At 36.5% G+C, this 15124-nt stretch overlaps 1 protein-coding gene across 4 annotated transcripts in view; it reads left to right on the top strand.

Moving 5' to 3' along the window:
- The window catches only part of clybl (citrate lyase beta like), a 62048-nt gene that overhangs the window by 34105 nt on the left and 12819 nt on the right, over positions 1–15124 (top strand). For 2 of the 4 annotated variants that reach the window (XM_051904726.1, XM_051904727.1), the window contains exons 3-4: positions 5057–5093; positions 12960–13148. In XM_051904726.1, coding sequence (XP_051760686.1) covers positions 5057–5093; positions 12960–13148 — 226 coding nt within the window. The remainder of the gene's footprint in view (positions 1–5056; positions 5094–12959; positions 13149–15124) is intronic. The other 2 variants (XM_051904724.1, XM_051904725.1) reach the window with 1 other exon arrangement.

Below are 15124 nucleotides of genomic sequence, written 5' to 3'. Positions count from 1 at the left end.
CCAGATAAAAATGCTAATAACTCACTCTGGAAAATAACAATGTACTTTGGGACGAGCCTGAAAAATAATCCCATTGCCTCTCGGCTTTTTGATGGTATAAATCTGTCAAGGCTACAAGCACTTACAATCCTTCCTACAAGATGCAGTCAATTTTAAAGACCATATGTTAGCTTTAAAGAGCCTGGCGTGGAACGAGGAAAGCTGTGATCCATTATTTATTTGCTACCACACAACTGCGTAATGTAAAAATGAGTTATTAACTCAATAATAAAACACACTTCGCTCCTCTGCACCCGCTCTTTCACTTCCCACACTCTCAGCTGTTTTCCCCATCCTGGCAATTGAAAATCCATGGGGGTTTGTATATACCTATAGATAGATGTTTTATTTTCCATGCCACTAAATGACACTCCTCCCACAGCTCAGTTACTCTTGTATGGACAGAAAAGGATAGAGTCACACACATACACGTGCAGTGTTCATATACACTCAGATTGTGTCATTCAAAATTTTTCAGTTTTGTATAGCTGAGCATTGATTGCATCTTTGCTTTGCTTCCAAATGTTTAATATTTAGAGCTTTTGTTACATTTTATTGAAGAGAGGATTGAAGAGAGAGTAGAAAATAATGGGTAGAGAGATGGAAAAGGGTAATATCAGCTTGAAAGTCTTCCCCGTATAAGGACAATCGCTTTAATGTGTCAGAGCATATGCATTAACCACTATGCCACAGCTCCAACCATTTTGATTCTATATTAATATGCTGAGAACCTACAGGTAGGACAGTAAACATTATTAAATGGATGGTTCACCCAAAAATAAGAATTCTATCATTATTTATTCACCCCCATGTCATTCCAAACTTGTATGACTAATTTTTGGTTAAATTGTCCCTGTGGAAGAATTGTTTATTTTGATTTTGAAGTTTCGTACTTAAATTAACAATTTATTGAATACATGTTCTGTTCCAACGTAAAATGGTTTTTCATTCAATACTAAACATCTTTTTAGATGAATTTTACCCAATATTTGTGTGTATTATGTATTTTATGCTGTTTAGAATATTGTGCTGTTAGCTTAGCAACATGCTAACCTCAAACTCTACTGGAATCAATTGTCATTTGATTCTTCAATGCAGAGCACTTGCGTGCCAAAGAGTTGCTTCCTATGTAGAGCATTTTGAATTAGACCCTTATGGGGTTCCTTAGTAGGCTGCGAGGCCACTCACTAGATTTTGGAGTCATTTAATCATATTGTTGTTGCTGTCATTTTATAAAAACACTTTTGAGCTGTCGTAGAATCACAACACATGGCATGTCTGTTTTGTACTGTACATTGATAGATGAGCATGATTTCCCACGCTGAAAGTGCTGGAAAATGTTTGTTTGTTTCTTTCAAGTTGATTATTTTTATTATTATTTATTATTATTCAAGTTGATTTTGTCTGTGTGCCACAAGCATTATCGTTGTGCTTACCAACCCACTCGCCCCATCTCGGGGTATTTTCATAACAATATGAATGTCTTCCATAAAGTGGCTTTAAAAACATGCTATTACATTTTTTACATTGTATAAAATCCATGATGGCTTAATTCACAAGTGTATGTAGTACATAAACCAATCATACCGTTGTCATTAGGAAAATATAGGATATATTATTATTATAGAACTCAAATTATTGGTTATTGTTCTGCAGTGATTTTGATTTCTTAGCCAGTTAAAAGCAAGAGATAAGAAAAAATAAAACTTGTCAATTAGACTAAGGTCAGAAAAAAATGTATTACACTTGACTTTTCTGTCCCTCTCACTTCTGAAATGATGGCTACACCCCTGCACACTAGCACACACTTAGTATGTAAATATATCTCTCCTTACTGATAAGGAGGAGTAGGAAGTTGTCCTTTTCTCCCTCCAGCAGGGGCTGATGGCTACACCTGTCTTTTTTTCGCTCCGGGGGCGAGTTTGTTTATTTGTGTGTTTTGTGGCAGAGATGCCCTATAGACTGCCGCTCAGTTTGGGGCATTCCACTCAACGGCTCCTTTTCCCCCTTTCCTTCCCTGCCCGCCTCCCCTTTCTCTCTGTGGCAGCTTCGCTCCGCACTGCCCCCCTCCCAGCTCCAATCCCTGGAAGTTTGGAACTAATGAACTGACTGCTGAGCTGCCGCCACGGAGCTTGGTCCCAAACTATACTGTACTTCACACTCGATTTATTCTCCAGATGGCAAGACTACGCAGCCCTGCCGGGAGGGGCCACCTCTTCCACTGAAGTGTGAAAGTGGACGGATGTTGTTTTCGGATCCTCTGTGATCAGCTCCGAGCTCCCTCAAACCACCCGGCACCGTATGTAGAGAATAAATCCCCCTGCTTACGGGCACACTCGAGCTGTGATGGCTGTCTGTATGTTTGTGTGTGTGTGTGTCCTTGTTGCTTTTCCGAGGTGCAGTGTCACTGGCATCGGCCCTTGTATTATCTGATGCACTCACCTGCGGGTGGCGGCGGCTGATGCTTGGAATCATGACAGTTATCCCTGCTCTTTTTTTTTTTTTTTTTTTACCTTTCTCTCCCTCTGATTTTCCCTCCCTTGCTCTTACTTTCTCATCCCTTCTCTGCACTCTTTCTTTAGTCAGCAGAGCAAGTGCAAAACCTCTTGTTAAGCAACAGGTTTGCTGCTTCGGCTCAGTCTGATGGAGATGTGTTTGCCTCTTTTCGGTTGTGATTTTGACGTTTTTGAAAATCCAGATCAGTGTTGGGGAACCTGCTTAAATAATAAGTAGCTTGGTATCAGATATTTAAATGATAGTCAAGCTACATTTGAAAAATAGCTAGCTACATTACAAGCTGCTATAAAAAAGTAAATTACCAATTTGAAGCTATTTCAGGGGGCAATGCAATTTTAAAATAACATTTTAAATGTATAACCAAATATATCTTTATAATTTTATTTGATTTCATTTAACTCAAAAACAAATAACCTACCATTCAATGGTTTGGGGTTAGTACGTTTTTGTTGTTGTTGTTGTTGTTGTTGAAAAAAATTGTACTTTTATTCAGCAAGGACACATTTTGATCTAAAGTGACAGTAAAGGCATTTTTAATGTTACAAACATTTTCTATTTCAAATAAATGCTGTTCTTTTTAACTTTCTATTCATCAAAGAATCCTGAACCAAAAATATCACTGTTTCCGCAAAAATATTAAGCAACATAACTATTTTCAACGTTAATAATAAGAAAAATATTTTCTTGAGCGCTAAATATCCTTATTAGAATGATTTCTGAAGGATCATGTGACGCTAAAGACTGGAGTATTGGCTGCTGAAAATTCAGCTTTGACATCACAGGGCTAAATTACATTTTAAAATACATTAAAATAGAAAACAGTTCATTTAAATCGTAATATCACAGTATTACTGTATTTTTGATCAAATAAATGCAGCATTGGTGAGCAGAAGAGACTTTTGAAAAATTGTACAGACCCCAAACTTTTAAATTTTAGTGTAAATCAAGCCCAGAAGAATGCAAGAAAACAAAGTTACTGACTGCATGTCTGTGATGCCAAGAGCTCAAATGTTTTGACTGTCACAGCAGACTGTCATGTGTCTGTTTATGTTGTGCTATTTGGTCTTTTCTTTGTCAGCCCTGGTGGTGGCAGTAGATGAAATGATTTGGTGAAAAGAAAAGTCTCACATTGCTTATATTTTTAACATATGCAATCTGTAGTTCATTTGTCAGCGATGACTGAAATGTCTTGCAGTATAGCTCCATAGCAGTGGCGCCCTGTGTGAGAACGTTTCTGATATCTTTTGCTTTCATATACATTCACAAGTACAGTATACATCATCTGTTTGTCAGGACTGGCTCAATAATACACTATTGTAGTCTTGGATTTCAGTTTGAGCTCATTTGAAAGTGTAATACTTTGGCTTCCTGTCAACATTTCCAATTTACCATAATCTATGCAACAAACTGTTATCTGATATAGAAGCTTAAAATGCAACGCTGGTATTTTGAAGTCGTCTTAGATTTCTTCTGCCACACTCTCAGTGGGTCAGTTCAAAGAGGGAATGCCACAACGCATTGCAATAGTGTAGTGATGTGTAGTTTTAGTGAGCGTTAGTGAAGTCCACATTACAAATACTGCTAAATAATAAGATTTAGCCCTCTTCATTTGAGCTGGGAGGTTGCTGTAGAAAGCTGTAGTGATAATTGGCGGCTGTTGATGTCTGAGTAGGAAACAAAGACTGTCTTAACGAGAGAGGTCAATAATGTTATCATTTACTCTTCCTCATGTCAAACTTGTATGACTTATTTTTTTTTTTTTTTGATCATTTCTTCAAGGGAGTCTGCTCTCATGTTGAGGGCTGTGATGATGTTCTCTTGAAGTTCATTTAACGAGAGATCAACTATAGATTTCCTTTACGCTGGGCTATTTATCAGTGCTCAAGAGGAGAGACCGAGAGGTGGAAACGACTCACCAAAATCAAGTTTTTTTGAAAGATGCTCTTTACCACTTATACTTTTTGGCTTGTTCGTTTCCGCAGGGTAGGAGTGGTCCACAAGTTTTTGAAGCGTTTTTCATTTGCACCTCTCATTTTAGCGTTGTTATTAGCGTTGCTTAGCGTTGTCTTCGGAGCCATCTTGTTGCCTCCAAACCTGTATGACTTTCTTTCTTGGAGCACAAAAGGAGACATTTAGCAAAATGTTCACTCTGCTTTTTCCATACAGTGAAAGTAAATGCCGACCAGGGCCTGCCAAGCTCCAAAAATGACAAAAAGCACCAGACAACAAAGAATAAAGCAAAAGAATACAGAAATGGAAAAGGCAGACATGTAATCAATCCGTGTCATCAGTGTGCTACAAATGAATATGAATATCACAAATGAGATTTGAAAGCCAAAGGAAGATTTTTTTTACCAAATTGCAACACAAATTTCTGTCTGATATGGTGCTCTTTTTTTATTTTTGGATCTCCGGTCCAGTCATGGTCCCCATGCACTTTTCTTGTATGAAAAAGCATAGCTTGTACATTCTGTTAAACTTCTCTTTTTGTGTTCCACAGAAGAAAGAACATCATACAACTTTGGAATGATATTAGGGTGAGTAAATGATTACAGAATGCTTATTTTTGGATGAACTATTCCTTTAAGAAGAGAGGGTTCTCATCAAACAGTGCAGCGGAGGAACACAGGGTGCTCTGCTGCCAAGAGAAGCAAACAGCGATCTGAGGCGTTTACCCAGAAAATAGATCCCCAGCATTAGTGAACTCTAATAGCCTGTGTGCTGCCAGAAACTGCCTGCCAGTCAACCCTGTGGCAAGTGTGTGTGTGTGTGTCATACCTTCATCACAGGAGCTATGTGTGCTGCATAGTCATACTAGGTTAAAGTTTATTGAGGGGTCAGTGAAGTAGGGTGGTCCTGATTGCTTGGAACTGAATGAGAAAGATGATGATTGAGGAAGAGATTGAAAGATTTCTTCCAACATCACGGTACTGACATCATCTTTGCTTTTTTATGTAAATTCAATATTTTGACACGATAGATTGGACATCTGTACATGTTTTTGTAAGATTTGGTGTGTGAAATCTGAGGCCTAGTGTTTTTTCTAGTTCACTTTAAGGAGGTGATTCACCAAAAAAGGAGAATTTTCTCATATTTTACTCACTCTCATGTTGTTTTAAACTTCTGTATGACTAACTTTGTTCTGTGTGACTGAAAAGGAGATTTATTTATTTTTTGAGTAATATTAAAGCTGTGTTTTGACATACATTGAAAATTGACCAAGGGCTGTCAAATTCCAAAAAGGTAGAACAGGCACCATAAAAATATTATGCAAAACATACCTAAGATTAGTGTGAGGAACAGAACCAATGCAGTTTGATGGCATTGCCATGTCTTGAGATGGAGTGAATATGCACAAGCGCAAATGAGAAATGAGCTATGGAGAATAAACTATTTCATTTCATGTTCATGAAGTGTCAAGACAAATGACACACATCTGTCTGCTGTGAATCCTGCGGAAGGAACCAGAGTAGTCCAACATAAGCCATAATATCTCATTGTATCACTCATATTTTGCAGCTACAACATATGAAGATCTGTCCTCACACTGTCACCAGGGAAGAGAATGCATGCCAGACATAGCTATTGCATTATATGCAACCAGACACGTATATGCTATGCCTGATGCGTGTAACTGAGATAGGTCGTAAGATGTGTGTGAAGTGTTTTCTGTGTGTTAGTGATATCTAGCCTGCTTGAGCTCGGGGGATTTCTCTGTCAGAAAGTATGATGAACGTTTATGAGAGGTGTTTAAGACTGTTTGATTTGTAATGGCCTTATTTATGATGAATGGATAAATGTGCTCTGATCAGAATAACAACACGTGATTAGTGATAAGCTCCATGAGGAATTTGATATTAAACAACATTACAATTGAAAAAGAATGTCAACTTGATTTTTGTAGGATCTATTATACAGTCTTTTAAACTTTTAATGTCTTTTATTTAGCATGTTATCTAATAAATATACATATTTTAACAGATTTTTATCTTGTAATGCAAATAACATGTTCATGCCAAATCAGCAATTTAATTTTATTATTTATTATTAGGGGCCAAGCACCAAAAGTGCTTCTTTCTTCTTTCTTCTTCTTCTTCTTCTTCTCCTTCATCTATTTTAATGAACTAGTGTTGTTAGATTCCTTGAGTCAAACTGAAAACAATGATACCAATTATGCAATATTTAATTAAAATTGCTGTCTGCCACTTTTAATTCTTTGAAAACCAGCATACAGAGTCAAATGATACCCAATTTTCCCATGTCGGCCATTTTGGGCATCGGCCATTTTAAATTTTGTCATACAATGCTGTATTTATGAATGCATTAGCAAGTAGTTATGAAAATTGCTTTGAAAACCTCTTCCAACACTGTTGGTCCAATTTTCACCAAATCATCATCTTCAGTCTATGCTGGCAAAACGTTATTAAAAGTTTTGTGATAGACCAAACCTTTTCAAATAAAGCATCAACAAATTTGATGGCATGGTGCCAAGCTGATTCTGATGCTGTAACTCTGCAACGCTTTGGCATATTGACACCAATCTTGTCATTGTCTCCTCTCACTGACCCTACAACATCAATTTGGTATCAGCGCCACCTATTTGTCAAAAGTGACCATTCAGCCATTTTGACTAAAATAATCTAAAAAAGTCTTTAATTACTCAGTGTTACAGTTTCTCTGATGCTCCCAGCCATGCTTGCATAACTCATCGTGCCTTTTTTGTATTATTATTATTATTATTATTATTATTATATATCTCATGGTTTGTGTTGGATCAATTCTATGTTGTATAAATCTTAATTGATAAACGTCAAAATGTTCCAGATTTTAAGCATGATTTAGCAAAATAATCGCATTACATAATTCACCGGACTTGCTCACATGCTCTACTTTGAGGGACTATTACTCTTTGTTTTTTCCTATTTCATGTTTTTATTATTATTATTATTATTATTTAAGTTCTTCTTTGCTTCACATGGCACTATTGACATGGAAAGGTGACTTTGTTATAAAGCTCTGGCTCTGGCAGCGGGTGTGAACTACTCTAATGGCCAGAAAAAGTCAGTTACTGCCAACACTCCATGTGCCCCAGGTACACCATGTAATGCCACTTTATAAAAATATGACCTTTGCTTTTATAAGTGTCTAGCAAATAATCTGCTCCCTGGTCCTTCCAGCAGGTCATTGCAAGAAGAAACTGGGTAAGAAACACCTTCATGTCTGGAATCTACAGAGTATTGCCAGATAGAGATGGGTTAATGTTAAAAAAAAAAAAAAATCCAGATTATACATTTCCCTCTATTACTATTATGGTTTTTTCGTGTTGTGTTAGATTCTCAACCCAAATATTTTAAAAATGTAGTAAAATATTTGGGTTGTTTAATAGATAATAAATTAACGGGTGATTTTATGGCTAGAAAGGTATTTACAAAAATATGTGGTAAAATTAGGTTTTTAGCTAGGCAAGCTGATTTATTGGATGTTCAGTCCTTAAAATTGTTGGCAGGAGCCTTGATTCAACCCCATTTTGATTATGCTACCTCCTTTTGGTATAGTAGTTGTTCTCAAGGTATGAAAGATAAATTGCAAAAGGCTCAAAATAAATTAGTTAAAATAATTTTAAAAGTTCTTTCTCGAACACATTTGCATAGCGAAATATTTAAGGAGTTTTTTTGGAGGTTTATTGACTGTGGGGAATAAAGGGTGTTTTTTTAAAAAATTGGGTGTGACCCATAAAATTGTTAATAATGTGGTTCCAAGCTATTTAGAAAATAATTTTTTCGTGGTGAGACAACAGCATTCCTATGGTACTAGGGGTAGGAATTTTAATATTTGTCCATGCAAATTTAAAAGTTTGGTAGGGAAAAATACTTTTTTATATACTAGTGCTATTGAATGGAATAAATTACCAGCATCAATAAAGGGAGTAAAAGATTTTGGGAGCTTTGTGGTGTGTTTATTGTCAATAGTGATTGTATTTGTTTAAATTGTAATTTTTTTTTTTTTTTTTTTTTGATTAGGAGATACTGTTGCTCTGTCACTTCTATATATAGCCTCTACTCTTTATATTAACATCAAGGGCCGCAATGCAAATAAGCCAGTGGCTTTATTGTGTTTTTGTCCTCGACAGTTTTGTGAAATGTATGGGATACTTGTTATTTTGTACAATTTTTATAAAATCTTGTCAAATAAATTTCAATTCAATTCAATTCAAAAGTATTCGAAATCTTAGATAAACTTTAATTAAATCAAAATGAATTGGTCTTCAAAGTTTTCAGGCACAGCCCTGCTGTCACAGGGTTATAAAAATTGTAACTTTTTTTGCTAAAATTAAAGTAAATTAAATCATTTTCTTACTTTGTACATAAAATTGTATTGTTGACTGCCTTTGTCAAGCTCAACCTTCCACCATGTCAAATATATTTTCTTTGATATATGTGATTTTTTTTATTATTTTTTTTTTTTTTATTGTTGTTGTTCATTTATCAATTTAATATGTTTAATTGTGCTGTTTATTTAATGCATATTGCTTTAATCTATTCTTAAATTATAAGCAAAACTTTGGTAACAGGGTAGTGAAAATTTCAATATAATATAATATTCATGTTGAGTAAAAGGAAAATAAAACCACTCATAATATTTAGTTTGACCTCATGATGTTGACAAAAAGAAAACAAATCGTTGTCAAGAGTTTCAGGCCCTATATTTATGTAAAGTGTCATATCTTGGACTACAGTTATGATTGCATCACAACTAGAAAAAAAAAGTGCAATCAGCTTTGAAAAGTTACAGAGATCTTTACTTTGCAATTCTGTTTCGTGTTTTCTGTTTATCTTTGAATAGTATAAGATATTCTCTCAGAGTTGCTACCTATGAAACTTTGATACAGTACAAAACCCTGAGAAAAACTGAGCTCTGTCATTTCCCCAGAGACACAAATATCTTCTGTTCCCACTCTCAACACAAGCTTAGATGTTTTTCCTTCAGCACTTCAAAACCAAAAAGATTCTCACATGCAGCCTGTATCACAAGGCTATATTGTTGGCACATTAAGCATTATTTGTTTAGGTTGAAATTTTCACTGGCACAGCTATCAAATGTGTAGATTGTGTTGCTTAATGTCAGGTTATGATGACAGACATTTCAAGTACTTCTAGAGCAGATGTAAATAGCGCCCATGAACATTAAGCGTCTAGTTAACTGTGAACGGCAGATGTTGAAAGTGGCCTGAAGTCCCATCTGAACGCTCCAATCCCTCAACCTCTCTATCATCTTGATACTGGGAGTCCAGTGCAGCCCAGCGTATCACAAAACGCTGAGTTTTGAAGAAAAGTGCAGATATTGTACCTCTCTCATTATCAAATTACAGCCCTCTGTTTTGATTGGCAGAGCCGGTCAGTAAAATGTGAGCTGCCTGAACAGCGCTCTGAAGTAGTAACAGATCATTCTTCAGCCTCACAGTGTGAGGAGAAGTGGCGGTTTTCTGAGAGAATCTAGCAGCGAGCCTAGAGGGACAGGCTTCCCTCTCATGCGGAACCAGACAAATGCGGAATCAGATGCTGGATCTGTTAGTCATTCATCTGGAATAGAGCTCCAGATGCCCAGTGCGTCACCTGTCAGACACTGTCCATGAGACATTGTTTGCTTAGATTACACATCGTTTTTGAAATCGTATGTGTCATGGTTGGTTGCGAGAAGCGGGGATGAAAAAATAATAGAGTGAGAAACGTTAAATGGAAACATATCAAATTTAGTTTCTTTGTGTCCCTCCCTCTCACATTTCTTGCTCTCATTTCTAATAATGCAAATGTATACAAAATCATTATACATTTCAAATGTCGTACAAACCACACATTTTTCCGACGCTTTGATTAAACACTGAATAATCCAAACGCAGATCCATTTCTTGACATATCTCACAGTTGGAGTCCAAGTTCTCTACAAATGTAAAAGATCTGGCCTTTTTTTTAAATGAGAAGTCAGCGTCTACAAACTTTAAAGTCTGTCCTTTGTTTTGAGTGTTTTGTGGACGTGCTGTCATGATACTGTGTTGAGCTTTAATGATGGGCTTGATGGAACGAATCAAAGTTTCCTCAAACCTGCGATTCTCCTGGTCACTCTGTGGGATGCTGGGTGATTGGGGAAGGGTCTTTTGAAGCAACTAGTTGGACAGCCTCCATTAATGTAAAACATTTCAGCTTTCAAAGTACTTTTATTCCGGCTCGGAATGGCTGGGTTCCCTCAGGAGCCCAGGATCTTCTCGAGAATGTTCTTTCTGTCAATTTACTGTGAGGGGAGATGAGGTAGCAAGCCCTTCCTACTGATAGAAATTCAAATGTTTTGCTGTCTGGAATATCAGTTCAAAGCAAAATATGGTGATAAAAAGCAGAGAATCGTGTGACATGAAGGTTTCATATAGCATTACGCAGTTCAGCAGTAATTTTAATCTGATTGGTCCATTTCTAGCTGTCTTTTGACTTGATATAGGTGCTTTTTGATGTTGATTTGTTACTCAAAGCCTCATGTTTTTGTTCAAGAGTGAACGTGATACCAGACATACAAAGAAGAGTGGTTCGACAGTGTCTAAGACACTGGATCAGTCTTGGATTATACTGGAGGACTCAAACTGGATCCACCATGGAACAGCTTTACAAATGCTGAGTTATAGCTTCATAAATCCGTCGGCCCTACTAATATTACCACTGTGATCTTCAAATATATTATAGGCTTTAAGCATACACATGGCTTTCTGTTGAGGAACCTTTTGTGTTCAGTTTGCAGTTCAACAACTCTCACCATAAACTGTAAACTGAGGACTACAATGTTAGTTTAGACATGTGAGTGTCTAGACTGTGTTTTGGTTTTAATCTGTTTTTCTAGTATATCTGCAAGATGTCATATAGAAGACTTCAGAGCTTTGGGCTTGTATACATATTATTTTTTCTAATAAAAATGGTTGACAACATTGTTATTTTAGCTCTAGTCTAAGGCTGTCTGAATCCAGACCGGTTGTGATTACCAGTTCAAAAGGCAGGGTTTTACGGTCCAGACTCAACTAAAAAGCAAGTTACAGATCTAGACTAGAGAGATTGTCTATCTTTGCCTTTTTATAACCAATACGTATAATGGTTATTTTTGATATGCAAAACCAAATTGCTTTTTGACGCAATAATACCTGGATGATTATTAGACTAAAAAAATTAACATACCTTGTAAGGTTATTCATTTTTATTAATATTTATTTAAAAAATACTAATACTAATAACTGTTGTTATTATTATTTTTTAATTATTATTATACTAATATAATATTTATTTAATTATTCATTTTATTATCATTATTCATTTAATTAATTCATTTTATTAATTATCATATAAATGTCAAAGTTCAACAGTTTTTGGGTAGAGGTGACACTAGTTGTGGCTTATTGTGTGTACGGTGTGAAGATGACCTAGCCCAAAGAGTTCCTCATTCAAGTTGAATTAACCCCTGAGCTAAACCCCCCTCTTCTCTTAGCGTTTCTCATCCTTCCTCTGATCTAACCTGACAACTCCTGAGCTACTGTTTCCTCCTCCTGTTTAACTGAGACCACATTTCCCTTTGGATGGAGTGCTGTGTTCAGACCAATGGAAACTTCATCTTTTGGCCCTTTCCCCTCCCAGCTACATTCAGTCTCTTGAGCTGCATCTGGTTTGAATCTCCTGGCGTGTGTTGCTGTGTCACAGTTAGGCCCTGGAACTTGGCTTTAACTTTGATTCTTCCTCCCTCCACTTCCTTTGGTCATGTGTCTGTGGTGTTTGTGTGGAAGACTTGTGTGCAAGGCTTTTCACTTTATGGCCTTTGGTGGATCAGCTGTAGGGAGGTTGATCCCTCTCACTAGATCTTTCGCCGCAGCGTAATCGCAGGCGCCAACCGCCACTTCCCCATAAATTCGCATAACATCCGCTCGTCCAAACTGATGCATCTTTATCTTTTTACAAGTGCACCAATGGCCAGTTCAAACAGATATGTTTCCATGTTGCATTTTTATTGCTTGTAGCTTTCCATACGTGAGATATTTCCTCCTGTTTATCAGGTAAACACAAATCATTGTCCAGTAGCACAAAAGAAAACAATAAATCCTGCCTAACCTACTTTCACTCACTTTTTGCACGTTTGATACCCACAAGCCTGAGTTCTTAGTCAAATAGAGAGTCTGAATTGTGTAACATAACCATTCAGTGTTTATTTACAATCATATTATGTGTTTATTACATCACTGAATACTGACCTAGCTGAGCATAAACATTCCCTTTCATTTTGTGGTCCAGCCTGCATTGGGAAATTCCATTCTGTATTATCTGCTGCGGTGAAGTACTTTTGACACAATGGCACAAGAGATTTCTTTTTTCCTTTTTTGACAGGAGGAAGCTCGGAAAACCATCCCAAAGATGCTGGCCAATCTGGATCTGGGGCGTACGGAGAAGTGCGTACGGTTGAACTCTGTGTCTAGTGGCCTGGCCGAAGCAGACATGGCGGTTATTTTACAGGCGGACGTGCTGCCCACAGCTCTCATGCTGCCAAAGGTGGAAAACACAGGAGAGGTTCAGTGGGTGAGTGAATCATGACTCTTTAAGCATTTTAAACAAACAGTTGACCTAAAAGAGCATTCTGTCATTATTTATACACTTTCTGTAGAATACAAAAGAATACATAGAAACTATACAGTGCAGTGGCCAAAAAAAAATATTTTAAAAGCACCATAAAAGTTTCACAGACAAGGCTTAAAGGGTTAGTTCAGCCAAAAATGAAAATAATGTCATTTATTACTCACATTCCACACCCGTAAGACCTTCGTTAATCTTCGGAACACAAATTAAGATATTTTTGTTGAAATCCGATGGCTCAGTGAGGCCTCCATAGCCAGCAATGACATTTCCTCTCTCAAGATCCATTAATGTACTAAAAACATATTTAAATCAGTTCATGTGAGTACAGTGGTTTAATATTAATATTATAAAGCGATGAAAATATTTTTGATGTGCCAAAAAAACAAAATAACGACTTATATAGTGATGGCCGATTTTAAAACACTGCTTCATTAAGCTTCGGAGCGTTATGAATCTTTTGTGTCGAATCATTAATCGGATCGCGTGTCAAACCGCCAAACTGCTGAAATCACGTGACTTTGGCGCTCTGAACCGCTGATAAAAATGCATCATTGATAATAATAAGAAATAAAAACAAATCTTCATATTAGAATTATTTCTGAAGGATCATGTGACACTGAACACTGTAATGATGCTGAAAATTTAAGTAATGATGCTGAAAATTTGGCTTTGCCATCACAGGAATAAAATACATGTTAAAATATATTAAAATAGAAAACTGTTATTTTGTTAACTGCAGGCTGTAGGTTTTGCCTCTTTGTCGCCATCTCTGTTTGAAACCTGCAATTGCAGTTATTTGCGGAATTATCATTTTTACATGGGTTGTGCATCGGCTCGGCTTCTCAGCGCGGATGAATCTAATGTTTGCTGTTGGTCACTACATTGGTGTGGATACTGTACTTCAGAATTACAAATTGTAGTCTTGGAAGTATGACCAAAATAAGAATTTTCACTGGAAAATGTCATCTGAACAAGTAAGTAACATGTCTGCCACTTTTGTTCTGACCAACTGAGAAAAAAGCATTACAATAAATTGTGCTGCCAATGGTGATTACATCTAATGATCGCTTATCTCGGATCACATCAAACCATGCAAATTATTATTATTGTTATACTTTGTTTTTGAACGCTGTCTGTTTATGTACTTGCTCAAAAATTGATTTTGGATAATTTTTAACCATAAAAAGTTACAGACTACAGCTTTAAATTGTAATAATATCTCATAATATTACTGTTTTTACTGTTTTTGATTAAATAAATTCAGCCTTGGTGAGCATAAGACAATTCTTTCAGAAACATTAAAAAAATCTTACAAATCCCAAGCTTTTGAATGCAAGTGTGAGTTTTTTCCCCCAAAACTGTATCAGTACATTTATCAAACATTGAATTGTACATTGAGGACTCATATGTTTCCATATGATTATGGTTAGATTACAGTTAATGTGACATTCATGATAATTCAATCCCACAAATTGAAGACTATGCCCTGCTTAATGTGAAAAATGAGAAACTAAAAATACCTCTGATGTGCTCTTGCATTTTCCATCATTTGTATAGAACACAACTCTCTGAACTCGCAGGGTAAGATGAAACCACTGGTCTTTTCAAAGCAATAATAACAATCTTTTCTATTAGTCTGTACAGAGGACTTGATCCCTGTAGTCAGGCCCGGGGAGAAATGGTGCTGTATATCTTGGCATCAGCTCAAGAAAGCCATGACATTTTGAAACTAGCATCACAAGACAGATGTCACAAAATGGAAACACAGGGCCTCTTCAATACCATGAGGCTGTCAATGCTGAGCTTTGATATTTAATCCAAAAATATTCTAAAATTAAAGCAGGTAGACACTTTAGCCACTCATAGATATATGTTCGGTCAGTCAGTCAATGACACTAGCAAATAGATGGTCTCAAAGC

Source organism: Ctenopharyngodon idella, chromosome 9 (assembly GCF_019924925.1).
Source record: "Ctenopharyngodon idella isolate HZGC_01 chromosome 9, HZGC01, whole genome shotgun sequence".
NCBI lineage: Eukaryota > Metazoa > Chordata > Actinopteri > Cypriniformes > Xenocyprididae > Ctenopharyngodon > Ctenopharyngodon idella.
This window is presented reverse-complemented; position numbering and strand designations above follow the sequence as displayed.